Source organism: Oreochromis niloticus, linkage group LG17, assembly GCF_001858045.2.
Source record: "Oreochromis niloticus isolate F11D_XX linkage group LG17, O_niloticus_UMD_NMBU, whole genome shotgun sequence".
Taxonomy (NCBI): Eukaryota; Metazoa; Chordata; class Actinopteri; order Cichliformes; family Cichlidae; genus Oreochromis; species Oreochromis niloticus.
The window spans coordinates 5,481,480-5,507,763 of record NC_031981.2 but is presented as its reverse complement, the minus strand read 5'-3'; the positions used below and the strand labels follow the sequence as shown (position 1 = coordinate 5,507,763).

Below are 26,284 nucleotides of genomic sequence, written 5' to 3'. Positions count from 1 at the left end.
CTTGTTTTTGTTTTTCTGCTTTCCCTTGACAAATGCCCATGTGTGGCTGAGCAGCAATTACACTGTAAAAATTGTAATTTTATTCACGATGGCCATCTTTTGTTTGTGATCAGACAAAATCAAGAGTGAATGCCCATTTTAATGCCTTTTAAGGCTTTAGTCCAAATAAAATCAATTATTTTCCACCAAATCAGTCTGTTTGTGGTATCTTGGTGTCTTTAACATACAATTTCCCTGCTTTTCACTCATTCACACACTGACAGCAGTAGAGCTACCATGTAAGGTGCTGGCTTATCATCAGAAGGGACTTTGGATCGAGTGTTTTATCTAAAAAAGACTTTCAGAGCATGATTAGTGGACAACAGGATCCACAAAGTAGACTACAGCCACGTTTCTCAAAGAACCACCAGTGACGATGGTTTGTAGGAGGCATGGATGCAATTTCTCTCCCTCTCTATTCCTTTCTTCTTGCCTCCTCTGATTTGGATAAAGGAATAAATAAAAGAGAACTAGGGGAGTAAACACAGCTGTAATTGGAATTTTTACACATTTTGTCTCCATTTAAATCACATCAAAATTGCTTCCTGTGGCAGCGACTGATGCTTTGGACAGCAATTGCGTGATTTTAACAGCATGGCAAGACGAAATTGTCAAATCTTTTTGGTTTACCATGAAATAAAACCTTTTATTGCTCTGCTGCTGATGAAGACCTTTAAGAGCAGAGAAACAACAGACAAAAGGAAAAGGTAGTGGCAAGAATGGAGGAACTTGTGTGTTAAGTACTTTCAAAAAAAGAAGCTTGCCTGAAAGTGGACTGCAAAATGGCAGATATGAGGGCTGGGACAGGAAAGGGAAGGAAACAGAAGAAAAGAAAATGAAGGATAAAAGCATTCAAACAAGGTATAATTTCCTATCCGTAACCAAAATGTCTCTACTACTTATTCATTTTCATATGTACCAAACCTTGGGGCAGTACCTGTAAAACTAAAGCTTTTATAAGTATGGATGACTCTAAACATGCCTCCAAGCAATCTTCAGAGGTGTAGGATCATTTGTATTTCATTGTCACCCTTTTTTCCACAGCTAACTCCCACTGAGTTGAGGAAAAGCCTATTAAGAGCAGTTTGTCTAAGAGTGCAGTGACTTAATATGCTTTAGTATTTCAAAATGCCCCTATACATGCCACCTACGCTCTCTCAAGGAAACCACTTATGAGTATTTTAATGCAATGCAGTGTGTGTGTGTGTTTTTATGTGAATGCATGTTTATGCATGCATTTCTTGAAAGAAGCTAAGAATGTATACATACTGTAGTTGGAGCTGTAGCTTATGCTGTTGTTGCTCATTTTATAACAAGGTATGTGTGCTGTGGGAGTCATGTCATGTATCTACATTTCTTTTTGCAAGAGTCTCCATCTGCTCTGCAGCGAAATGCAAGTGCATCTCGCTTTATCACTGTATTGCCAGTCGCTGTCACTCGGCCTATTAAGGCCTTTACACACCGGATATTTTGTGCGTTAAAATACTTCTCTGACTCATCTATTCTTAATGCAGTCATTCACACCGACCGGGTAATTGAGCTGGACGAATGTTCAGCAGTTATCGCTTTGAGCCAAGCTCATTTTTTTTGATGGGAAAAAACAGATCTGACCAATCAGGCCCCTGAATTTGGCAACAAGTGTGCTTGTAGCTTAAATTGTGCACTGGTACTTAATAAATAATAATGCTAGTTTACCTCAGACACAGAGATAGATGCTCTCCAGGTCAATCGGCTCTCTGAATTGATTTTTCTGCCTCCTCAGACGTGGCCCAAATTGTGCCAACAAGACCTCAAATTGTGCCACTAACATCCTGAAATATGTAGAAAAGCGGTTGTGACACAGCTTCAACTCCTGGATCAAACCATGAAATTCTCCCTGCTTCTTACTTCTCATGAGAACTGGATGAACCCAGAATCTCAGTTTCTTCCTTTAATTGTTTAGAAACATCAGGACCAGCTAAACATGCAACAGGCCTACAATTAGCTATCAGGACCTGCAGTAAATACAAATTATGGCTTAAATTGTTTAGAAACATCAGGACCAGCTCAACATCACTTCCTGTCGACTTCATTTTTTTTCACAGTTTGTCACTTGAGGATGAATTACAAGACAAGTTTGAATCTAACTCACTTTTTTCGCAGCTTGTTCAGTGAGTAATGGCCTTTACCCCACTGACCCAAATGAGTGAGTACTGAAAGAACAGCTAGGTTTAGTTTGTTCAAACAATGAGGGTTAGTTTCTGGCAACAAATTTGCTAATTGTTTAATTTAAAACAGAAAGTTTAAAACACAGAAAACATTTAAAGCTAAGTAATAATTTAAATCCACAAGTCAGACACACAATATCAGTTTGCAGAGTTTGGCTAACCTTAGCAACACTAGTAGCAGTAGCCCTGGCTTCTTCTTAGTTACATCCATGCTAGCATCCACAACTTGGTGTGCATTATATGATTATAATCAACAGCAATCCATATAATCAATTACATTTGGCTTCTGCTGCTTGGTTCCAGTTTAGTTTGACACAGAGGTATAAACTTTGGCCATATGTCTTTTTTTCAGTGGCCACGAAAAGGAGGGGCTGTCAACCAACTTCCTGTTGGTAGGAGGATTGCAATGCTAACAGTGGCAAACCACACATTTTATATGCTACGGTGCTGTTTAGTGTCTGTGTGTAAAAAACATTTTCATAGTAGAAGAATTCAGTATGTGTTGTCGGTCGCACAACAAGTATCAAATGTTCACAAACTGTTGTAGCTACCGCGATATCTGTTATCATATGCAAATATTACACTACTTTGTCAAGGTTAATGTACTACACAAGCATGATGTAGCATACACAGTGTACGTCATGAATGTATACTACCTAAAGTATTCAAAATGAGATACACTAATTCTCCCCTACTAGCTTGAAGGGCTTTTCAGAGGTGATGTGTCAACTTTATACCCGCCTCCCTTTTTTTGCCATTATTTTTTATGATGCAACCATTAAAAGGTTTTGGCACACACAGACACACACACCATTAATAGCGCCATTAATATAGCAGCATTTAATGATCTTTTCCCAAGTGGGGATACAGGCTATGTTTTCTTTAAGCTAGCAAATAGCTAAGCTTTAATGCTTTGTCTTTCTTTTATATTGTGAAGCACTCTGATCTAAACTTCACTCACATGAAATATAAAGCGTGTGCATATAATATATACACTCATCTTGCAGTATGCAAACCCATCACACACTAATGCTTTGACTGCTTCACCCTGGAGCCATCATTGCATTTCTGGCAGCACTGGTGGTCCCTTCCCACTTTCCTTTTACAACATCTAGGGCTATTCAATAAAGAAGCTTCGGGGAGCTCCAAGGAGCAGGACGGAAAAAATAGAGTGAGCATTCAATTCTGCCTGAATTATCCCAGGGTTTGTGTGCTCACCCTGATAAAAGAACAGAGAAGAAATCTATGGCTTATTTAAAGGCCACTGCGTTGTGCTCAAATCCGTCTCTCTCAAACAGGACCTAAATTTTGCATGCCCGTAAGGAAACAGCTTCTGCACTTTACAAGTAACATGGCACATTGTTAAGCGTGACACTACATGCTGGGATTTCTTGTTGAATTCCAAGGCCTATATGCTTGTACTACAGTGGGAATGGGTGGCAGCCTGAATGTGACCATTGACAGAGTGCGTGTCCTCACACAAAGGTCGCGGCTTTCCGCTGAGAGCCCTCATTACTCCCAGTTTGTCAATAATGTGTCAGTTTAAACCCTTCTGAGTGCAAACTCTTAGCGTCAAGCAGACAATTTTTGGAGTATTAATGGACTTCAAGTGTGATATTCTGTTGTGGCGAGAAAGAGATTACAACTGCTGTGGGAGAAAGCCATTTGGCTCGTATTTTGCGAAAATCCTGTAAGCAGGGGGAAATTTGAGACGAAATTAAGGCACAATGGCTTCTAGAGATGACACAGCAGAGAAGGAGAGTAAGGAGGGAGGAGGGAGGAAGGAGGGGGAGCGGGAGGAGACGGGATGAAACATTAAAATCAGATCTTTACAAGTAAAAGAGGAGCAAAAGGGAAAAAGAGCTTCCATCCTTACGGTTTACATTAAGTGGGGGAAAAACTGATGTATACCAGCAAACCTTGCATTTAATTAAGCAGGTCCCCTCAGCCTCTTTTTTTTCTATTGGGGAGCCAGCATAATCATTTCATATATGCGGCGATATCATCTGCTTAATGTGCTATTTTACCATAAAGTTAAACCTGGGCGATAAATCTCGCTGTGCTCTCCATTAATAGATGCAGAGCCTCGCTGAATAATGTGTGCATTAGATTAGATGCACTACAGAAGTGAACCACCATGCAGGGAGAAATACTTCAAGTTAATCTCCCTTGGTGGTTCCCGAAGGATGAGAACTTAGTGCCCCTTCCCTTGGCTATAGGTGTAGAGTGGAGGAGGTGTGTGTGTGTGTGTGTGTCTGCAAATGGGGAAAGGAGAAAGATTGAAAGATGGGCCGGAAGCCTGCATGTATATTCAAAGGTGTGTTTCCCTCGTAAGCTTCTGATAATTCATTTCAGTCGCACAATACATTCACACGCTCCGAGTTCACACCAGAAAACCTCAACAAAACCGCTTTCACGCACACACGCTCCAGCCGGACATTCAGAATCGCATCACAATTCGTATTCATTCCGAGCACGGCGCAGGTTGAAATGCAGCTTTTCAAAGACATCAACACATTTTCTACTATATCTGCACAGTTAAGATTGGCCCCAGAGAACCCTTGCATTTCTGACATTACATTCAGCCCTCATTCTCTCCCCTTTCCTCCCTTAACATACTCCTGTTCCCTGATTTCCAGCGTGCGTGAGGAGTGATTTGAGGTGACCTCGTTACAGAGGATGACAATACAACAAAAGAACGGGGTTATGAAATCGAGGAATTCTATTTCCACCCTCCTGGCCATTCATCCCCTTGCAATAGTAGGAAGAGGATTCATTATTTGGTACCCTCTCTCCGCAATCTTGTGAATTTGCATACTCTATGTAGATGGGTGAACGTAGTGTGTGTCGGGCTATGTGTGTGCGTCATTCTCCTTAACTGTACTTGTGGGCATGAAGATAAAAGGTAGATGGGGTTAAATCAGGTGGGAGGTAAAGATAAACCTGCAGGATATTAGTGTAATAGTAAACAGTGTAAGCTAGTGTGCTTGTTTGTGTGTGAAAATGACAAAAATAAAGACAGACTAGAAAAGTGACAGTGAGTCTCATGGTGTATATATTAGGTCTAAGTATATAAATGTATACATCTGTGCCCCAAGTTTCCCCTTGAGCCCTAAACACCTACTTAATAACCGAATCATTGACGCTCTGCATTCCTGTGAACTCACAAGGGCGGGCGAAGTTCCTCATGAGGGTCAGCGGACGTTCAGCCCTCTGGTCAAACGCTTAAAGCTGAGTCAACTAAAGTGCAGACGTAAAAGCAAATGTCAACCCAGAGGCCCACAGGGCACCGTGAGTCGAGTCAACAGCACAAAAACGGGCAGAGAGAGAGAGAGAAAAAAAGAAGAAAGAAAGAGGAAAACTGAGAGAGAAAGCAATTTTTGAGACAAATTACTTGCAGGTTTATAGTTAAAGCTATCATGATGCACGTTGTTTAGTTCTGACTCCAATGTATAACATGAAGCAAAGCAACAAACATGTATCAGATCCATTTATTATCTCTTTCATTATCCATTAGGAATGTTTTGGACAATTAGTAAAATTTCATGTACTTTTTTAACCCTGTGACAGACTGGTGACTTTTCTTTGGTGTACCCAGTGCCTCTAGTACTATGACAGCTGGGATAGGCTCCATCCCATCTGTGATCATTAACTGGATAAGTGTAAGAATGGATGGATCTAGTTCTTGAAGCTTTGAAGACAAAGGACAAAAACTATGGAAGAAATATTAAAGACAAATAGCAATGAGAGAAAAGAGCACTTTAAGCAATTAAGGGTCTTACAAAAACTGCAATCAAAACAATTCAGAAGACACTTGCTGATTTTTGGATTTTGAGTATGGGTAATAAAATAAAATAACCATCATACATTTCTCATAATTGAAGCCAGATGCTCGCTAAATACAAATCTTTAAAGCTGCTTTAATTTAACTTTTTTAAATAAAAAAAAAAATCTAATATAAAAGTAGCCACATTTTTCTAATGAAGCTGAAGAGAATTGTCATTAATCTTTCTCTTGGCTCAGATCATCATTTAACTGTTTGGCCAGCAGCTTTAGTTTTTGTCTTCAGTCTATCTCATTGCTTATATACAAGGGTCGCTGTAATAAGGCTGACTTCTTCTTCTTTTTTTTAATTTGATCTCTAACACTGGTTAATGGGGCAGCTGAAGAGACCGATATATCACTAAGGATGCGATAGAGACCAAGTGCATAAAAGGGAGTGAATGCTAATGGCGACGCAATTCTAAATTAATGCTGCTTGTTTTCATTTTCCCCAACTGGCCTAAAATGGTTTTTGTGTTGTACTGTATTAAATATTGGCAGTGTTCCCCTTCAAAGAAAGATTAAAGTGTACATAGGGTCGACATTGTCTCAATGGAGCCAAGGGGTGGAAGGTTTCGGGCTACTGTTAACTGCTTTGACCAATAATTTTCTCGTTTTTTTTTTTTTTTTCGGGTTCAGTGGTCTTGGTATCTCGTCTCTGCTTTCCGCAGATGATGTGGTTCTGTTGGTGTCATCGAGCCATGACCTCCAGCTCACACTGGTGTGGTTTGCAGCCAAGTGTGAAGCAGTTGAGATGACAATTAGCACCTCCAAATCTGTAATTTGGAGGTGCCATAATTCTCAATTGGCAAAAGGTGCCCACTTAGGGTCAGGAACAAATTGCTGCCCAAAGTGGAGAAGTTTAAGTGTCTTGGGGGTCTCGTTCATAAGTGAGGGAAGAGTGGAGTGGGAGATTTACAGATGTCGGTTTATCAGTTTATCTCCGTCTCTATTCCTACCCTCACCTATAGTCGCGAGATGTGAGTAATGACCAAAAGAATGAGATTGTGGATACAAGCGGGAGAACTGACGTTTCCCCAACAGGTGTCTGGGCTCCACATCAAAAGGAGTCAGGTGAGGTGGTTTGGGCAGTTAACTACCATATTTCGTAAATGCCTCTTAAGTTGCATTTTTCAGGCATGTCCTAAAGCAGGGGTCTCCAACTCCAGGCCTCGAGGGCCAGTGTCCTGCAGGTTTTAGATCTCACCCTGGGTCCACACACCTGAATCAAATGATTAGGTCATTACCAGGCCTCTGGAGAACTGCAAGACATGTTGAGGAGGTGATTTAGCCATTTGAATCAGCTGTGTTGGATCAAAGACACATCTAAAAACTGGAGGACACCGGCCCTCGAGGCCTGGAGTTGGGGACCCCTGTCCTAAAGGGAGAAAGACTGGAATCAAATCCAGGATGGGCTGGCTTAGGAAGGACTGGATAATTAACTTGTAAAAGGGGGAAACATGCATCAGTGCACTTGACAGAGATGTTTAATATGCACTTATGTCCCAATTAAAATCTATTAAAACAACTGCTGTGAAAATGGATTCAAGTTATTACATACCCCTCTGATGCAAAAGTGTTGAAATATTCTGTTTACTTTTTATCAGATTCATCAAAGCAATAATATGATGCCTCCGTCTCACTGCACATAAAACAGCAACAGCTGATGGCTGGTGATGACATGGCGTGTCAACAGGAAATGGAAAGAGAGCCACCCCACCTCTTCTGTGCCTTGTGTCTCTCACTTTGGTTTCACTTGCTCTCAAACTCATGTGTCACTCCAGAAGCTGGCGGTGGCGGAGAGGAGAGAGTGAATGCTACTACCGGCACCCATAAACTAGTTACATGTGCATGTTTGCGTATTGATATGCTGACAGTGTATGATCCAACAAAACATCTCCCTTCCCTCCCGCAGCCTCTGAACGCGAAGACGTACTTCGACATCGCCCAAGGATTTGTTAATTAGCTTGCCAACATCTGTCCTCTCTATGCAAGATGGGATTAGAATACAAAAAAACCCAGAACACCCGTCGTATGATCACCACCTTTCCGCAACAGCACCCATAACAACAGATGTCAACCACCCTCCACCCCCACCGCAATAGCTGAGAGGTAAGGAGAATAAAAAAAAAGAAATGACTCATTTTTTTTTATGTGATCCCTCTTTAATTGACGTTAGCATGTTGTTGAATAATGCATGGCCTTCTTTGGTAGAGTGCTGCAAAGTGATAAATTGTGTATGTGTATTTGGGTGTAGGTGGGTATGAATGGGGGTACAAGCTACTTTGATGTGAAACTCATATCCTGCTTGTAATGTCCTCCAGGGGCCAAACGGAATTGATAAAGGGATAACTTTTGCTCTTACGGAATGATTATACTTATAATTAAGTTGTACGGGACAGATCCTACAGGAGATGAAGAGGAGGGTGAAATGGTGAGGAGTTCTCTCCATTCATTTTTTCTGCTGAAAGCTTTGGGTACACAGAGCTCAATGTGGTCTCCCCAGACATTGACCAATGAAGTAATTACATTTATGTGAGTGTGTAGGATTGATTCATCAAACAACGCTTGCTACAGAAAGCTTCTGATTTAATTGGGGAGCGGATGACACATGCATCTTCCTGTGATAACAGATCATTTTTTATCAAAATGAAATCACCCCCCAGTATTATATATGGAATTCAGTACAGCCCTGAGTCAATGATATACAATTTGGTCTATAGCAATTACACAATTGCTATAGAGTCGCAATTATTCATGATTTGAGAGGTGCAGGAGGTACAGTGCCATTTGTTACTTGGTGGACACGACACCAAGTAACAAATCTGTAGAAATATCTCATCATTGATTTTTCAGCTGTTAATACAAAATGTACATATGCTCGTAATGTATGTGCAAAACATTTACAGAAATTAATTATAAAAACTTTTCCCTGCAATATGCACACCATAACATGTGACTGACAGCTACATGATTGGAGACTCAAAATCCTAAGCTAATGGCAGTGGTTGAGAATGCTTACTAGATCCTAAATAAAGAATATCACACTGCAAAAACACTACTTTAATTTATAGGTTAACATGCTGCATAAAGAATCTTAGGCACATTCATACTCAAGTCAAGTCAGGAAGTGTACTTCAAAAGTTAAACTGCTCAGTGCAGCATTTTGCAGCTATAGCTGGTTATTTTCTGCACACCAGCAGTTGAAAATTCATTTTCTTCTTCTTAAATGCTAGCACTCTACATGGGGTAACTGTTCAGTACAAAAGGTAATAATTCAATAATTACCCAATTTAAAAAAAACTAATTGATTCTAATTGATTGGTATCAGTACAGACCAAAATTGATGTAACACAGTAATACGGAGGAAAAAATAAAGGAAAACTGATTTAAAGGTTGAAATTAATAAGAGTAGTTTGGTAACTTAATGCAACCTACCAACATTGTTATTACCAAACATTTAAGATGATACTTACATGGTAATATAATTACATAAGATCATCACAATATTTTTGTAGCTTTTTTATTTTGAAACTATTACCCCAACATTACCAAGTTATAGTGCTATCCAACCCAAATACAATAAAGCAATGACAAATAATAATTCTGCCCTTTGTAAAGGTCAAATCCTTAAAATTTAATGTTATTTCATTTTTCTTAAATGACTTAATCCATTTTTGAAGTTGTTCAATCAATAAATTGACAAATATTTTGAGTTTTATGTTGATCGATATTGTATTTATTATTTATAACAATGCCTTTCACAATCTCTTCATAGTTGTTGTGAGCAAATTTTAGATTTTTAAGATAAGTAAACAGGTGAGATTGGTTTGGATAAGGAAAGGAGTACTTTGGGGGGTCTTTACTGAGATATAACAGTGGAGACAAGACAGGAAAGCTGGGAGAGAGAGCAGAGGGTAGACATGCTGTAAATGGCTTTGGGGCAGATTTGAACTCAGGCCTCTGCCATAGCCTTGGGTCACTACACCGACACCAAGGCAAGGATTTCTGTCACTAAGACAATCTGTTAACTTTAACCGGTTTAAACAAAGTTACATATTTTACCTGCCCTTTAATATTCCCTGAACCTAACAACACAAAGCACATGAAGCACAAGAATAGAGAGCTCAGCAATTACACCTTTTTACATTTATGCAGCAAAACTTTTCAAACATTGAATAGTAAAATAGGAACTGAGTTTTACGGACAATTTCCAGTAGCAATGCAGACTGATAGTTTGGAAAGTAATTCATTCAGGTTGTAAGATTTCAGATTTCTGCACCCATTTCAGCAGAATAAATGTAGATGGATTTAAAGAACTTGGCCCCGGTTAAAGACACAGCTATGAATGGTTGAGAAAAATCATATTCACACAGGGGCCATCTGGTCAGCGATGGCTCTGAAATTATGCAGATTGTGTCTTTTTCAGGAGGTAATGACTGACAGTGTTCTGTTTTTTGCCTAAGATTAGATTAGATGTTTTCTTCAGAGTTAGTCCAATATCGTATTAAATTATCAGAGTCAAAATGTGTCATTTCTACAAATGGCACTTAGCCATTTGTACCATCTGAATGCATTCCCAGATGATATCTTACACGAATAGAACCCAGGGAGGAGTTAATGGCGTGAAATAAAAAGAAACTATGACTCTTAACTGAATGCAGTAAGCTGGCTGCCTACAGTACACTGGTAACGATGGTTGTCACATCACATACAGTGAAATGTTGCCCATAGGATCTCTGCTCAGAAGTTGTAATGAGCTCTTCAAACCTAAAGAGGCAGGCATAACTCGCATGTTATGCTGTCGCTATGACAATGGAAGGGTTTATCACTGACAGTGGCTTGTGGGGAGAGTGTGTGCACTGAGGAGTGGGGTGGGTGGGGGTGGCACTGAGATAGCAAGAGTGCATGAGAGAAATAAAAAAAAATCTCCTCCAGCATCCCATGCATGCATAAAGAGGCATGTTTCAGCATGTCTAGGGGTATCAGCAGGAGTTAGACTGCCGCAGCTCAGTGAACACTTTCAGGCAACATTTTCTACTGTATTCCTTGCAGCAGTACTAACCTTCTGTCCCACCCTTCTGCCTCTCACACTCTTTTCTGAGTTTCCTCGCTTGCATCTCTGCCTCCCTAGCTGTGTCTTGCCCATCTCTCCCTCAGACTGTGTCACGAGGGTAAAGAGAAAAAAAGAAGACGAGGATCTCGTTTTACACGACAGGGCCCCAGAGGTGATGGCTGACAAAAGAATCTAACTTGCACAAACCACAGCAGTGTATTTATTCATATTTCTGAAAAATAAAAAGACATCTCTGCAAGCAGCTAGTGCTGTATGAGTGTACTTCTAGACCAGACCATCAAACATTCAAGTAGTATGGCTTTTGGAGTGTCTAGAGCACAATTTGGGGTCACAGAAGTGCAAGGCTTGCTAAAACCATCTGATATTAATAGAAAATATATGAGGAAATTTATGCTTCAGCAATTTTTAGGAGACACCCGACACTTCTTTAAGTGGTTTAGTCTGATTGAAACTGGCTAAACACAATATGCAAAGCAGTTGACGCAAAAATGGCAGCGGTCAGCTTAACATGCTAGTCGTTGGGCACAAGACCTGGACAGCAAAAGCAAGCATGTATATGACAAGGGTTTTAGAGTAGCAACTTAGATGGCCTAATTCAATGTAAATTTCGTCATGAAGTACTTGAGCAGTGGTGTAAAACTGTTTAGGCTTCTATTGCTTCCATCTTGATTGGTAATACTTACTTTGGTAATAATCAGGGCAAAAGTGAAAGCTTCTGCCCATTTTAAACTCAGTGTTCAGGCAATGGCAATGTTCTGGAAGAAGTACATTGCAGAGGGACACACCTGTACAAGAGACAATTCTAGCTGGTGATGACTGGGGTCTAGGCTGTAAAGTGAGTACTCTAACTATACCATAAAATACCCATCAGTAGAGATGATCCATCATTCTTCTGCTGTTCACACAACTGTTAAAAGGTAGAAAAATACATCTATCAAATTAACATCTTGCATTGAAATTTTGTTAAAGATTCCAGGAAGCTTTAAGAGACTCACGAGAAGCTAAAACTGCAACAGTTCACCTTAGCTACTCATTTCATCTGACTGCCTTGTCTCTTTCTAGGCAGAAACATCCTCCTTTGTTTTCTGTTTTACCTGCTGCTGTAGTGTGGGATAAGGATTATACACTGAGGTTTTTAAATCCCAACTAATGTAGACTCCAACATTCACATTGCAAAAAAAAAACTCCACTGGGCAACTTTACTGAGTTTCCAAGCTCCAATGAAACTTGCTGCCTTCAGAATTTTATGTCACATCTCGAAAATCTGTTGGATTAGAGAGTGGCGTTCTGACTGTAAATGAGTAACATCAAGCAAACAAGCACATTTATCAAAGGAGAAATGTTTTATATGTTACAGTTTAAAATAATAGCTGTACAGAGGATACAACTATTTGGATGTTATTAGAGGGTATCTCTAATAACATCCTAACTAGAGAGACTTGTATCCCACCCAGAGGACATGTGAAGCCATTTAGGAGCTGCCAAAAATCCAGTTCCACTAATGGCCACTTCAGGCTGGCTCCAAAACTCCAATGTTACAATGCCCCAACTTCATGACAGAAATAAACATATTTACAGCCTTGTACAACAAACAGAACTGGGGCCTGTTCTTCGTACCTCGCTAAGTAAGTTAGCCGGATTTGAATGTTGACGATTTCGCGTGATCTTGGATCGTTCGGTTCTCCGAAGCTCATCTGGGACTTGCTGTCATAGCAACAGATCCGTAAGAGTAAGCCTGCTCGGGAGCAGGTTTACTTTATGTAAACAGGATTAGATCGCGGCCACTCAGGTATGTCCGCTGCAGTTATATGAAAGCAAGAGCGACATTTCTCCACTGTTTTACCATAAATAAATATTATCAATGTAACTAAAGATAATGCAGTATTTGATTCTTTTATTGATTGCATACAGATACATACAGGTCATTTCCGAAAAAAGGGAAATGTACTATTAACCATTCTATTACATGTAGTAGATCATGTCAGATGTAATTCATATTTTAGAGTAGTAATAGTAAATTACTACGTGCAATCAAGATGAGAGACCACGACTATAAAAGCGAAGGTGGATTTGGGAAGTCTGTCGCAGCCATGTCCTGTCCGTTTGTACGCGAGCAAGGAAGGTGCAAGATTGATAAGGAAAGTTTACAGAATTTAGCGTATATTGCGGGATAGACAGGATCCTTTAGCTCGGCGCGACGGTGTGCTCATAGAGAGATATCGATTCTCCCGTGAGGGTATTATTTACTTTCTTCCTCCCCCTTTCTCTCTCTCTCTCTCTCCCTCTATATATATATATACTTACTGTACTGTATATACTTACTCCCGACTTACTGTGTATGCTTCAGTCACCCCTTGCATGGGAACAGGTAAAAGTGATGGAGTGTTATTCAAACTACACACATAAAAACCCACAATGTAAATAAATGTCACAGTACAAAAAGGGGTGTGACGAGGGGGTGCAGGACCACCACCTGTCTTTATTTGCTCTGCCCTTTTCTTGGTTGCTGTTATAAACAAACAAACAGATTATTTCAGGGTCTCTTGTCATAGACTAAAAGCAATATAAGTGATAAATATTACCATTCTGTAGAATATTCTTATATTTCACTTTTACTTTTTCCCATGTTCTAGTGGGTCCTGTTGTGGCTCTAATGTGCTTTTGCAGCCTTTGCAGTGTTCCCCTGCGTTTTAATTAAACTCTGAAACTCCTGATATCCCTCAATCAAGAGTTCTTGCTCTGCTGCCGTGAGATACTGCGCGCGCTCCTTCGACATCTTCGCCGACCAATCACAGGGTTGCCGATCAATGTTTCTACTATCGATGCGTAGCCCCTTTTAAGCCACCCAGTGATCTCAGATTACTTCAGCCAGCTATACTAATCGTCAACAACAGGTGCGTTCGGAGAACCGGATTAGCGAGCTCAAAGTTAGCGCGATGATTTGATCTTGGATGTGTCATTTGATCTTGGATGTAGTAAGCGAGGTACGAAGAACAGGCCCCTGGCCTTTATAGCTGATGTCTTACATCATGACAACTGTCGGGGGATTTATTTTTCACAACTTACCAGTTCAAATTACATTAAGATTGAAAGTTGGACATTAGTAGGCCGGTAGCCCACCAGTGGGTCCCGTTATATTTTCCATATAATGTAAAAAGAATGACAAGAAGAATGTGCTGCAGTTTTGTAAAGTGAAGAACTAGCGTTTTATTTGCAACTTATGTCGCATTGATTATCAGTTATCTTAGTTATCTGTGCAACGTACCCATACAGTAGCAGTAATTGCTATCCAGGTTTGATAGCATTAGCTGACTGGTGTTAATTCTAGGCTGTCATCTAAATGACAAAAGAATGGCCATAGTTGTAATGTTAAGTTAAAGCCTTCAAAGCAGGCCTTTGCAAACCAGTGGTTGATGTCACAGTGGCTATATTGAATAAATGGAAGAAGATGAATGGCTGGCTGGCTGGCAGGATGGATGGATGGACAAACGGACTGATGGGAATAACCTGGGTAGCTGAGTAACTTTGTTGTAGTAAAGGTGACATGAATGCATAAATTAAATGAATAAACACCTGAAATCAGAACTTCTACTGGCTCAGTAAGTAGTGTAGCGCCATAGTGTACTGGGTTACATATTAGCTTGGCAAATAAAAGGTCACTGGTTAACTCTTTGCCAAATAAACCACTCCCCTTTGGGGTTGTGTCTGGAAAGGCATCTGGTGTAAAACTTCTCCAAATCAAATATATGGAGCTATGGAGTGTGTTTATATACCACTCTACATTTAATCACTAGTTATTATTGATCTCTGGCTCTCTTAAACAGCAACCAACTAACCGGTGGCAGCAGATGGCTGCCCCTACATGAGCCTGGTTCTGCTGGAGGTTTCTTCCTGTTAAAAGGGAGTTTTTCTGTCCCACTGTCACCAAATCACTTGCTCATAGGGGGTCATATGATTGTTGGGGTTTTCATCTTTTTTTCTCTGCGTTATTGTGAAGTCTTCACCTTAGAATATATAATGCGCCTTGAGACAATTGTTATTGGGATTTGGTGCTATTTAAATAAAATTGAATAGAGTTGGAATTGAACCTGCGGTGGTGACCCCCTTGCAACAAGGGAGCAGTTAAAAGTGGCTCCATTGGATCAGTTGTTAATGAGCTAAAATGATAACAGACATTCAGAATGTGACATTTCATATTGTTATTTGTGCTGAGGAGCATCCAGTTTAATATTCCTTTAGTAGACAAAGAGGGGTAATGTAGCAGCTTTTTGGCGGCATTTAATCAGCTGCATAAAAGAAGAAAATGGAAAATGTTTTGACTGCAAAATAATTAGAGGAAATGTGTGCTATGACCCACAAAAAGGACATGGAATGTAGAAATTCATTTTCATGGGTGACTTGGAGGTAAAAAACAAAACAAGAAAAACCAAAAAGGTTTTAGAGCCATAAATACATTTACCTTTTTAACTGCATTGTTTTATTTATGTATTTGTCTATTCCATGATATGTTTGACTTATCTGGTTAGTAATACTTGCTGCTTCTGAGACTTCATATGTGCCTCAGGAAAGATTAAGGTTACCGCCTTGTAGGCACAGTGGTAGTTTTTCCATTAAAACAGGAAACCTTCCTCATCCACTGGGCTACACACGGTCTCAAATCAAATCTTTACTGTATATTTCTTTTTCTCTCTGCAACAGCAGCTGCAGATCAGTTTGTTTCTGCATCCCAAAATGGTTGTTGGAGCAGCAACAAGCAACGCTGCAAGATAAATGAGGGCAAGCACAATGTAATTTCCATATCAATCATAGTGTCAGCAGCTTAGGTTGAGGAGAAGGAGAAAGGGAAAGAGGGAGGAATGGAACGATACAAGGAGAGGGAGAAAGGCAAAGGCTGAAAGTATGAAAACAGATGCTTTTGTTGTTACATACATACTCCAGCTATTATTGAAATAAGCCATTTCAAACCGAGGGCAAAGTAATGCACCGCGAGGCGCAGAGCCAAAACTCAGACCAACCGACTGACCGAGCCACCAGGTGTCTGACTGACAGACAATCCTTGAAACTATTTCAGAATCTCAACTGTCTCTTGCATGTGGGTGCAGACTGAGTGCAGCTGTCATTTAGATCATAAACGCCCCAAAGATTTATCTTCTAAAAACATTAACATTGAATTGTGGCTGTCAGCATGTATCTCACCGGGCCTTGATGTGGAGATGGTGTGGCTGACAAGCTGTGGGCATGAATGGAAGGAAAAGGAGGAAGAAAAGGACTGAGAGGAGGCCCTCAAGGCCCCATAACAAGTTCTCAAGAGTTGGGCTGGCGAAACTTTGCGCCGGTGTTATCTTGTTAAGCACGAGAGTCACTGAAGGACACCAGACAATTGATTGAACGGAGTTGACTTCAGCACAATTTCCTCTTCGTGGCGACATGCATCAACCAGGCCACGGGTCCCTATATTCTGCAGCTTAACTACCTCTCAGGCCTCCCACTGTGACAAATGGCTTCTGTCTCTTCTAATGTAATATTTGTTTCTACTTCTGAGAGCCTCTCGGCTACTCTGCGGCAAGTCTGTCTGCCGACTGCTTCATTGTGTTAGCTGACTTTATTCCCCAACCGGCTGTCAATTGGTGGACCGTCTGAGTGTTCTCGTCTGTCTGTCTTTTGTCTCATTGCTTGCGCGTCCTTTTTTTCCTCTCCCAAGCTCTTTCTACTGCTCCCCCGTCAACCCCTTGCTCTCTCTGTCTCATGCTCACCATTTCTCTGTCTCCCATGTGCGCTATGTCTATCTGGCTTCCTTCCCCTACTCTCTCATTCTCATTGCCTCCCTGCCATCCTGCTCCCTCTTTCCCTCTCTCTCTGAAATCTCCCTCCTCCCCCTATTCCTTTCTCCACTTTACCGCCATGTCTTTGCTCCAGATGCTAGCTGTCTCAGCTCCGTGGGCTGAGTCTCAGTGATGGGCCCCTGCAGGAATTCAAAGCACCATTCTGGCATTTTCTTCCAAGCAATTGCTTCTTGCAGTAATAAAGGGGAGTAGCTTTAGCATCTCGGTCTGAATGGGCTCACTAGCCCTAGGCAAAACAAGCACAAGTGCACATCCGCCAATCCTCTCGGGGCAGGAGCACATCGTGAGTCTCTGTCCGGATTTCGACCCAATTAAGCCATCTCACGCAATTTACAGAATTGGTTACAAAAAAACGTACCATTAATCACATTTTCTCTGTCAAAAGCTCAGAATGAGGCTCCTGAATAAGAAAATCCACATTTTTATTGTCACTGGAGAGCTGGACGAGAAGTTCACATTTGCATACCACGTACAATTATTATACACAAACAACCCTTTTCTTTGAGCTGTGACCTGTTGAGCCCTGCAGTCATATACTACTCGTAACATGATATGTAAATATTGCACATGTGGTTTTAATGGTAATTAAAGTCACATCGACACCAAATTAATTCACGATGGGACACGGAGCATTTAAGGTGCAATTAGCCATGGAGGCGGCTACGGTGATACTTTGCCTAACTGCAAACAGCAAACACTTTGCAATTTGTTTTCACATTAAGTAAATGTCACAGCATATTAGCATGCCATTATGACATCTATGTTTTGTTTTTTTCCCCTTTACACAGCAGAGTCTGCTTACAAAGGTGCAGGTGGAGGAACAGAGAAAAAAGGAGAGGCTGTTGAAGATGAAGCAAGGAGACAAGGAAGAAGCTTTGATGAAACTTTTACTGCATCTCTGTGTAAACAACCTCACAAACTGTTGTAGCTGCTAACTGTTCTGGGGCCATGAAAGCAGCTTTGGAGGAACAGGTTGTTCTTACTAGTCAGCATCATCTCTGTATTTTGCTTGAATATTCAGTCACTACATGTATGCAGCACACAGTGTATGTGCATATTTTTGTATTTTGTATACCTAAAATCAATATTATTAACCAGAAGCCCAGAAATACACACCAATAATACCGGAAATAGAAGTACTGGGAATGTAACTGAGTGTTTACCTTCATTTGTGAGTTTTATGTCTAAAAGGCTTAAATAGAGTATTTACCTAAAAGGCCAGCATTCATTAATTCAGTGACAGTGTGGGAGAGCAATGCATCTGTTACTTCTAAGCAGTTCTGTTTGTTATGTGTGTTTTGATGTAAATCTACTGATATTTTTTTCAAGTTTTTAAGAAAACGTTGGTTTGATGTTTTCTTTTAGCAGAACTGAGCCCCTTCATGTTAGTAAATCTATGAAGTTCTACTAAGGCACAGAAGTATCTTGAGTTAAATGCTAAAATTGGTTTGGTAATAGTAACAATATCCATTTTCACACATGCACCAGAGTTCTAAACATTTCTATACAAGTATTTTAGTATAGCCAGATGTCAGCTGCAGCCCTTCTCTTTACCTGGGTGTTACTTACCCTGAATTATCAGGTATTACCTCTTGTGTGTAGCACCCATCCAGTTTATGGCTACAGCATGCTAACCAAGCTTTTTACTGTTTAATGATAGCCTACTAATTCATGTAAAGAACAACTTCCGACAATGCCCTAGCCTTATTCTCCCTACATTCTCTGAAATTCAAATGTGATGTTAAGTACAGCATCTTAATTTAGTATGTTAGCATGCTAATATTTGCTCATTAGCATACAGCTGAAGCTAATGGAAACATTATACACTTTGCAGGTATTTAGAGTACCAAAGTTAGCAGCATACTGTTTGTCTTTCCAAAATTGTAATAAGAGCCCACCCTTAGCTGCTAAAATATTTTGTTGTGGACCAAAGGGGTCACCTAAAATGGATGCAACCAACTGCTTGAGTATTAGACTCCCATTGCTCCCCATAAAGTCACAGTTGAACCTAAGCCAATGCTTTGATGCAGTCTCAGTAATACTTACATAAAATGAGCTTTACAAACTAGCAAATAAGCTATTAAATTATGATTTATTAACAAGAGTATTTATAAAGTGGTATCACAGTCCCAAATGTGCAAACTTTTTTAAAACTTACAGGATGATAGATTGCCTTAAAGAGAGCCAAAAGTACTTACAGCACACCAAACATTGAAAACGTACTGATCATTTCCACACAGCAGATACCATCAATGAATTGACACAAGTGCTACACATAAAACAGAACAAGGAAAAACAGAAAATACTGCCTGTGGCTATGCTGCCATATCCTTCCACACACTAAAAAAGTTTCCATATCCACTTAAAATTTGATACTCTAAGTTGCCAAAGCCTCAATATTAGTTCTTCGCCTTACTAAGCTCGACACTTCCCATCAGTAGCATGGTCATTACGTGATAACAGCAAACGCTCCTCCTCCCCTTCAAATGACACTCATCATGGTCTTTAAATTTTGCAAAGCTACCTTTTAAAAAGTTGCTCAAATATGCATGCGATCCCTGGACCCATTTCCGGCAGTCCGTAATGTGGCTCTTTGCTTTCTCTGTGGAAAAACTCAACAAGTTGACTCTTTATGAATTTGCGTCCCCAGGCCATCTGCAAGCCTTTCTGCCATTCCCTGACAGTGGCTGCTCTCTCTGTCTCCCTCCCTGCAGAGGAAGAAGCTCCAGGCTATGCTGAAAATAGGATAAGATATTCAAATAAGTGCGCGCGTTCACCTACAAGTTCTTGCGTCTTTTTTTTTCTTTTTTTTTTCAGGTCAGTCAAGTCCTGTCATCTCCACTGGCAAACCAGCCTCGCAACAGCAACAGATCGTGTGTGTGTGTGTGTGTGTGTGTGTGTGTGTGAGGTTGCACGTGAGCACATGTAAGCCTTGGCGAATCACCACAGACGCATAACTGTGTGTTTTGAGCTCTTCGGGCGATGGGTTGAAATGCCCCCAGGCCTGCAATTCTCAGTAACAGTTAACAACCTATTGATACAGCTGCAGAAGTACAGCGACCCATAAACAAACAGGCAGGAAACACAGGATACCACGCTGAGCGACAGAGTGATGTGATGAGAATGGCTTTAAGAGGCAGCAGAGAGCTTTCGTGCCTGACAGCAGGGGAATGCATGCACGTGTGTGTGTGTGTGTGTGTGTGTGTTTGTTTGTTTGTTTTTGTTTCTGTGTGTGTGTGTGTGTGTGTGTGTGTGTGTGTGTCTGACCTTTCAACATTCTCTAAAGTCTGTATCTTTACAGGGTGGTCATGTATGTGCAAATAGGTGATTGATGTTCCTGAACGACCTTGAATAACTGCTTGATGATGTTGCGCTCGTTTGCGTGCCCCGGTGTAACCCGCGTGCCTGCTTTGATGTTACGTTCATTACTGTCTCTGCTACGAGTCTGCTTTTCAGGGCTCAGATCTGAGTGTGCATGTGCCTGCGCCGGAGGTGTATGTACCTGCACGCAACATTGTATCCAAGGGTGGAATGAATCAGCAGTTGCTACATGCCTAAAAATGAAGGCTGCTATAAGAAAAGAGTTGTGCGTGACCTCTCTTCCTTTCTTCCTCTCTATCACTTCCTCCTCCTCGTTCTCTTGCTTCCAATTTCTCTACTTGTTACTCTGTCTTACCTCGCTCTCTGCTGTCTCTGCCTCTCTCAGTGTGTTTGCAGTTCAGACCCGGACCACAGCCGTGTTACATTCCTTAGCTATCCCAAGCTAAGATTAGCATACTGATTAGCTAGCCTTGTGGGCTCTCTCATCCGCCTTCCTCCGAGCTCACATGCAGGGCTACAGTCTCATGAATACATAATTGCACCATTGGCAAACAAATGCACGGCTGAGAGCTTCCAGATGAGGGAGCTAGTGCACAGAATACAATATTGTTTGTTGTTGTTGTCGTTGTTGTTGGCTTCTTTGTAATGTAATCAAAAGGTACTGGAGCATTCTGGTGTGATTAATGTTTCCAACACCGACGCGTACATTCCAAATACTTCAGTTGTTGACTTGTTTTTATTTATCTCGCCCTCTTTTACTTTTTTCTCCTCTCCTCATGTTTGTCTTCTCCTTTCAGTTTTGTTTTTTTTTGCCACTTCCACCCTCTTGACCGTGCCTTCTATTTCACCCTCAGCAGGGCTTGTCTTTCCTTTACCGCTTTATTTCTCTTGCCTTCATCCTTCCCCTTATACCCTCCTTTTTTCCCATCTCTCTCTTCTTGCCTCACTTGCTTTCCTTATCAAGGTATTAGAGGGGATATCAAGTCACCTGCTGCTCTCACCTTATTCGGTGCCTCTGCTTCTCTCTCTCTCTCTCTCTCTCCCTTTCTTCCCTCCACCCCGTGCTTCTCTCTGTTCTCTCTTCAATCTCTCCCTCTCACGAGGGCCTGAGAGAGGACGGCGTATCGTGTGAAGTTGGATGTTGATTCTAGGTGACAGGCACCATATGAGTCATAGCCATAATCACAGAGCTCCACCACCACCACCCTTTTGGCTGTAAAACACAGCAACAATGCAAAGCAAAAGTGCCCTTGACATTAGCCATACATTACTAACCATCACACAAATGCATTTTCTAAGATGTAACACATTTTGTAAACACTTGAGAATTTTCTTTCTTTTTTTGGTATCTATCAGATAGATAGATAGATAGATAGATAGACAGATAGATAGATAGATGGATGACACTCATTTTGGATCATACTGAATGAAAAGTTAGGTCTGTTCTGTAAATCTTGGTCATGCTATGTTTCAAAATGAAGTATTATCTGCAGCATGAAACTGCACACTCTTTGGTCGATAGCCAGTGAGCTGTTTCACAGTCAGACCTGCCCTTACTCGTCACATCTGAAAGATGAGAGTTGGTTGATTTTTCTGCAACAAAGATGGTGAAGGTGGAAACGCTCCTCTCAAGGCATTAAATAATCAGACTTTAGAAATCGGTAGGTCCACCTTTTATGAGTGTAGCTGCCATCCATGTTTAAAACCAGTGATGGAGCGAATCTGACCAGCAAACTGAGGGTTTACACGCTCACAGGTTTGCAGCTTTTCCATCACGATGTAAGGTATATCCTGCTCCTTCTTGACTCTAATGATGAAGGTAATGGACAAAATGAACATCATGTTGTACTCAATAAAACTTAAAAGAAGGAACTGAGCCCATAATCTCATTTGGAAAGGATTCACAGAGGTCATAAATGAAGAAAGCCAAAGTGACATTTTCTGATAGACTTCTATACAACTTGGCATCTTTTGCAACCAGAGGAGATGCCCCCTGCTGGCCATTAGAAAAACTGCAGATTCCAGAAACTTCAGCATTGGCTTCATTTTTCAGTTATGCTGATTCTGTATATACAGCCTGTGAGTAACATGGACATCAATTTCTAGTAAAACTGCAAATCCTTTACAAACTGTGGACAATTTTTGTAAGAATATATATGAATAACTACCATGTGTGTATATGATTATTGCCCTTTATATACACAAACCAATGGTTAGTCGTGTTTTATTGGTTTCTTTCTTAATTTTGAGTAGAAGGCTGTAGTAAAGCTGCCATTTTTAAAAAATTAATTATACAATCAATCAATAGTAGAATAATAATCAGCAAATTGCTTGAAAATGGTCATTTTTCACACAAAATGTCAAAGGTTTACGGGCTGCAGCTTCTAAAAACATGTCCCCTGTCTTACATTAATGTATATTGATCTTGTAGTGAGAATGAATTGATCACTATCACAAATATCATTATTGTCTCAAGATGCAGTCAATATGATAATGAATGCTTGGGTTGTAAAATAAACAACAATCAGAAGAGAAGAGAAGAGAAGAGAAGAGAAGAGAAGAGAAGAGAAGAGAAGAGAAGAGAAGTCTGCTGAGAAAGCAGAGACTTCAGACAGAATAGCATAGAGAACATGCATTGGTCAGCTCAGCTCAGAGACCCAAACCATGATATGGTTTGAAAGATCTGGTTAAAAAGAGGAAATGAATAAAAGAACAAGTGCTACAAAGAGTGGGGGGAAAACAACATAAAAATTTCAAGCAGAAGAAAGTTAAGCACAAAACAGGGACAAAGATAGACAAAAATGTAAAAAATAAAATAAAAAAAAAACTCAAACAAACCCAGTGTGACCGGGACATCGGAGGACACATGAACAAAGTAGAGGGTAAGAAAAAAATACAAAAAGCATAAAACAGAAATACTGCACTGTCGAGGAAGGTCAGAGTAAAAGGAAACCCACAAGAAGAAAGGCAAAGCTAACAGTGAAAGGGAGTTGTGCGATCTTCAGAGCTGCGAGATCAAATGTTTGGAAATTAACAACCCAAAAAAATGAAATGAGGAGCGAGAAGGGAGGAAATTGCACAAAGTCGGCCCCGGCACTACAGTTTAATAGACCAATAATGGTGGTAACAAAAATGAAATATACCCATAAGGCGGACTGTTGGACAAAAGGTACCAAATAACACAATTTGAGCAGCGTGGAGTAAAGAGGTCATAAAAGAGAAATCCAGGAATGATTATTACTCAGATTATTAAGTCTCTGAAGGCTCGAGGTGTTACTGGGTAAAAAGGTCGAGATCCTTGCAAAAGGAAAAAGCAAGACTGCTGACTGAAACAAACACCCAAGCACCGTGATTGGACACAAGCGGAAGATCAATGGACATGGCCGAAGGCACCATAAAAGAAGAAAAAGACACCCCCCCCCCCCTTAAACTCCAGAAGCTTTCGCTCTTATAAATTAAGCCTGTCATTGATTAACCTGAGGTCTGTGTGATTACAAAGCAAACTCAATCTTGTGTCCTTTGTGGAGAAGAAAAAAAAAAGAAACGGTAAAAAGGAAATGAACAAGCTGAGGTCGGTCCACATCGCTGTAAGGAAAACTCAACATCACAGGATGAATCTGTTACAGCACCAGCATAGCTAATGCACTGGAGGACAGGGTGATTATATTAACCATTAGCTCAGCTGCTAATGAAATAACTTTTCCCTTTCCTCTTTTTTTTCCATGAGCTTATCATGGCTATTGCACATAGCCTCCTTTTTTTTGTTCACACATAGCAGACTGAAGCTCTGTGTGCCAGCTGGATTCCTCCTCATAAGTGAGTCAGAGGCAGTTTGAGCGAGAGAAGGAAAGCAAGACGGAGAGAAGGTGTGAGGGTGCCAGGGAACAAGAAATGAAAAGACACCCATGGCCAGAGAAGTAGCCCAAAAGAGAGAGAGAGAGAGGAGGAAATTGTGTGTGTGTGTGTGTGTGTGTGTGTGTGTGTGTGTGTGTGTGTGTGTGTGTGTGTGTGCTTGTACTTGCATACATTTGCCTAATAAGGTTATCCTCGGGCACTCTTGAATTACTGCCTGGAGTACTGTTTGTCCAACTAAATAGGGTTTATTCATAAATTTAAAATAATAATAATAATAAAAAGCCAGATTTGTACCTTTTAACATTCTGTGAATTTGTTATGTACATCTTCTGGATTCTGTGTTTCAGAGATGACAAATGCATGACAGCCTGACCTCGCTCAGTCAGTCTGAGAAGCTTTAAGAAATAGATGGGTGCGCGCGTGTGTGTGTGTTGGAGAGACAGATAGAATAAGAATTAACGGGAGTCACATGAGACTTAATTAGGCCTGTGGCACACTCCTATTCCAAGCCAAAGAAAGTAGTTTCACAAGACAATGAGACACATTCCCCTGTTTTTTATGAGAGAGGATTTGTGTGTGTGGTGGTGGGGGGCTTCTCTTGATTCTGCCTGTCTGCATACACAGGAGCAGGAAGGGGCTTTAAAGTGAGTGTGTGCACGCGCAGCTGTGAGCCCCGTGCGTGTTTTCCAATAGGGGGGGAAAGAAGAAGAATATGACACGTCGACAACTACTGAGATCAATACGCTAAGAGCGATTGCCAATACCACTCACATAATTTTGTTGTCAAAGCCTTCCCACATGACACGGTCACCCACTGTGGGTGTGTGTGTGGTCAAAATAGAGAGCGTGTGACAGACAGAGAGAGGGGAGGAAAGCGGCGGGACTTACCGCAATAGAGAAGCAGCAGCGCTGTCAGGAGCAGCACAGCCCAGAAACTTGACGACATTCTCGGCCAGCGACTGGCATCTTTGCGTCTTGCCAACCTTGACACTGAAGCCATTGAAGAAAACAGCTAGAGCACTTCCTTCGTTATGGAGACAAGTTTTAAAAAAGGAAGAAGAAATAAAGAAAAAATAAAGAAGAAAAAAAAGCACTGACAGTAAATTCACAATCCAGCTCGGTCTCTGACAGTGATCATATCTCCGCGTGTAATCCCACAAAAAGACATGTCAAGCTCGAGTAACTGATTAGGGGGTGGAAAAAACAAAAGAAAAAAACCAAAAAAGAACCAATAACAAAAGAAAAAAAGCAGTGATTTGCTCCACGGGGCGCAACAGAAAAGGTCACATCTTCCACAGAAAGCCCAGTTGGGGAAACAACGCAGCGGGTTTTTGATTCGCTCGGAATCACAACTTGGTCCCTTTTTAGTTGTTCCAAAGTGTTTTAGCCTCAATTTCCGCCCCGTTTCAGTCAGAGTAAGCGGGGAGATTGCGCTGAGTTACTGCTAAAGTGTTCAATCATCTGTACCGCAGCGTCGTAAAAGCTCCTTTCACCTGTGGTAGGTTTCCTCGATTCTCTTCAGTCTCAGCAGCCCCGACGCTCATAGACTGTGTTTAAAATATATATATGTAATTAAACAGGCTCTTGTAAAATCCAGCGAACAAACGCCTGCCTAGATGAAAGAGGGTTGGTCATAAAAGAGAAAGAGAGACTGGGGGTCCTTCAAGCTCTCGGTTTGGGCACAGAGTGGATGAAGATCATAGCATGCTTACAGAAGGAACCGAAGGATGGAGAGTGGAGGGGGTAGAGGCAGACGGAGAGGGAAAAAAGTGCGCACTGTGCGACTCCAAGTGTTTTTGCCTAAAGTGAAACATCCACATAATCGATATTACGTCAGCAATAAGCCACTTGAGGTCGCGTTTTTTTTTTTAGAGGAAGCACAACAGCTTGGTGCTGTTACGCCAAAGCAATCGCTTTGCGTCGTTAAATCGGCGTGAATTACAGCTTACAGTGTATCGATTTCATATACCCCGCTTTGATTTTTTCCAATCAATCACGTCTGAAAACGTGAGATCGTCCCGCGAACGGTCAATATTTGTTCTGGAGCAAATGTGTGATTTGAACTATTTTGCAGTGGCATCAAGATGAGTTTGTCCCATTTCAGCAATATATCGACACAC

The 26,284-nt window shown here is 41.0% G+C and overlaps 1 protein-coding gene across 4 annotated transcripts in view; it reads right to left on the bottom strand.

The window, feature by feature from the left end:
• tafa5a (TAFA chemokine like family member 5a) overlaps positions 1-25,984 on the bottom strand; it is a 160,875-nt gene extending 134,891 nt beyond the window's left edge. For 2 of the 4 annotated variants that reach the window (XR_003214547.1, XR_003214548.1), the window contains exon 1: positions 25,053-25,984. Coding sequence is in view for 1 of the 4 variants with exons in the window: in XM_005451747.4 (XP_005451804.1) it covers positions 25,053-25,164 (112 nt within the window). In the remaining 3 variants the exon portion in view is untranslated. The remainder of the gene's footprint in view (positions 1-25,052) is intronic. The other 2 variants (XR_002056952.2, XM_005451747.4) reach the window with 2 other exon arrangements.
• Positions 25,985-26,284: the final 300 nt, after the last annotated feature.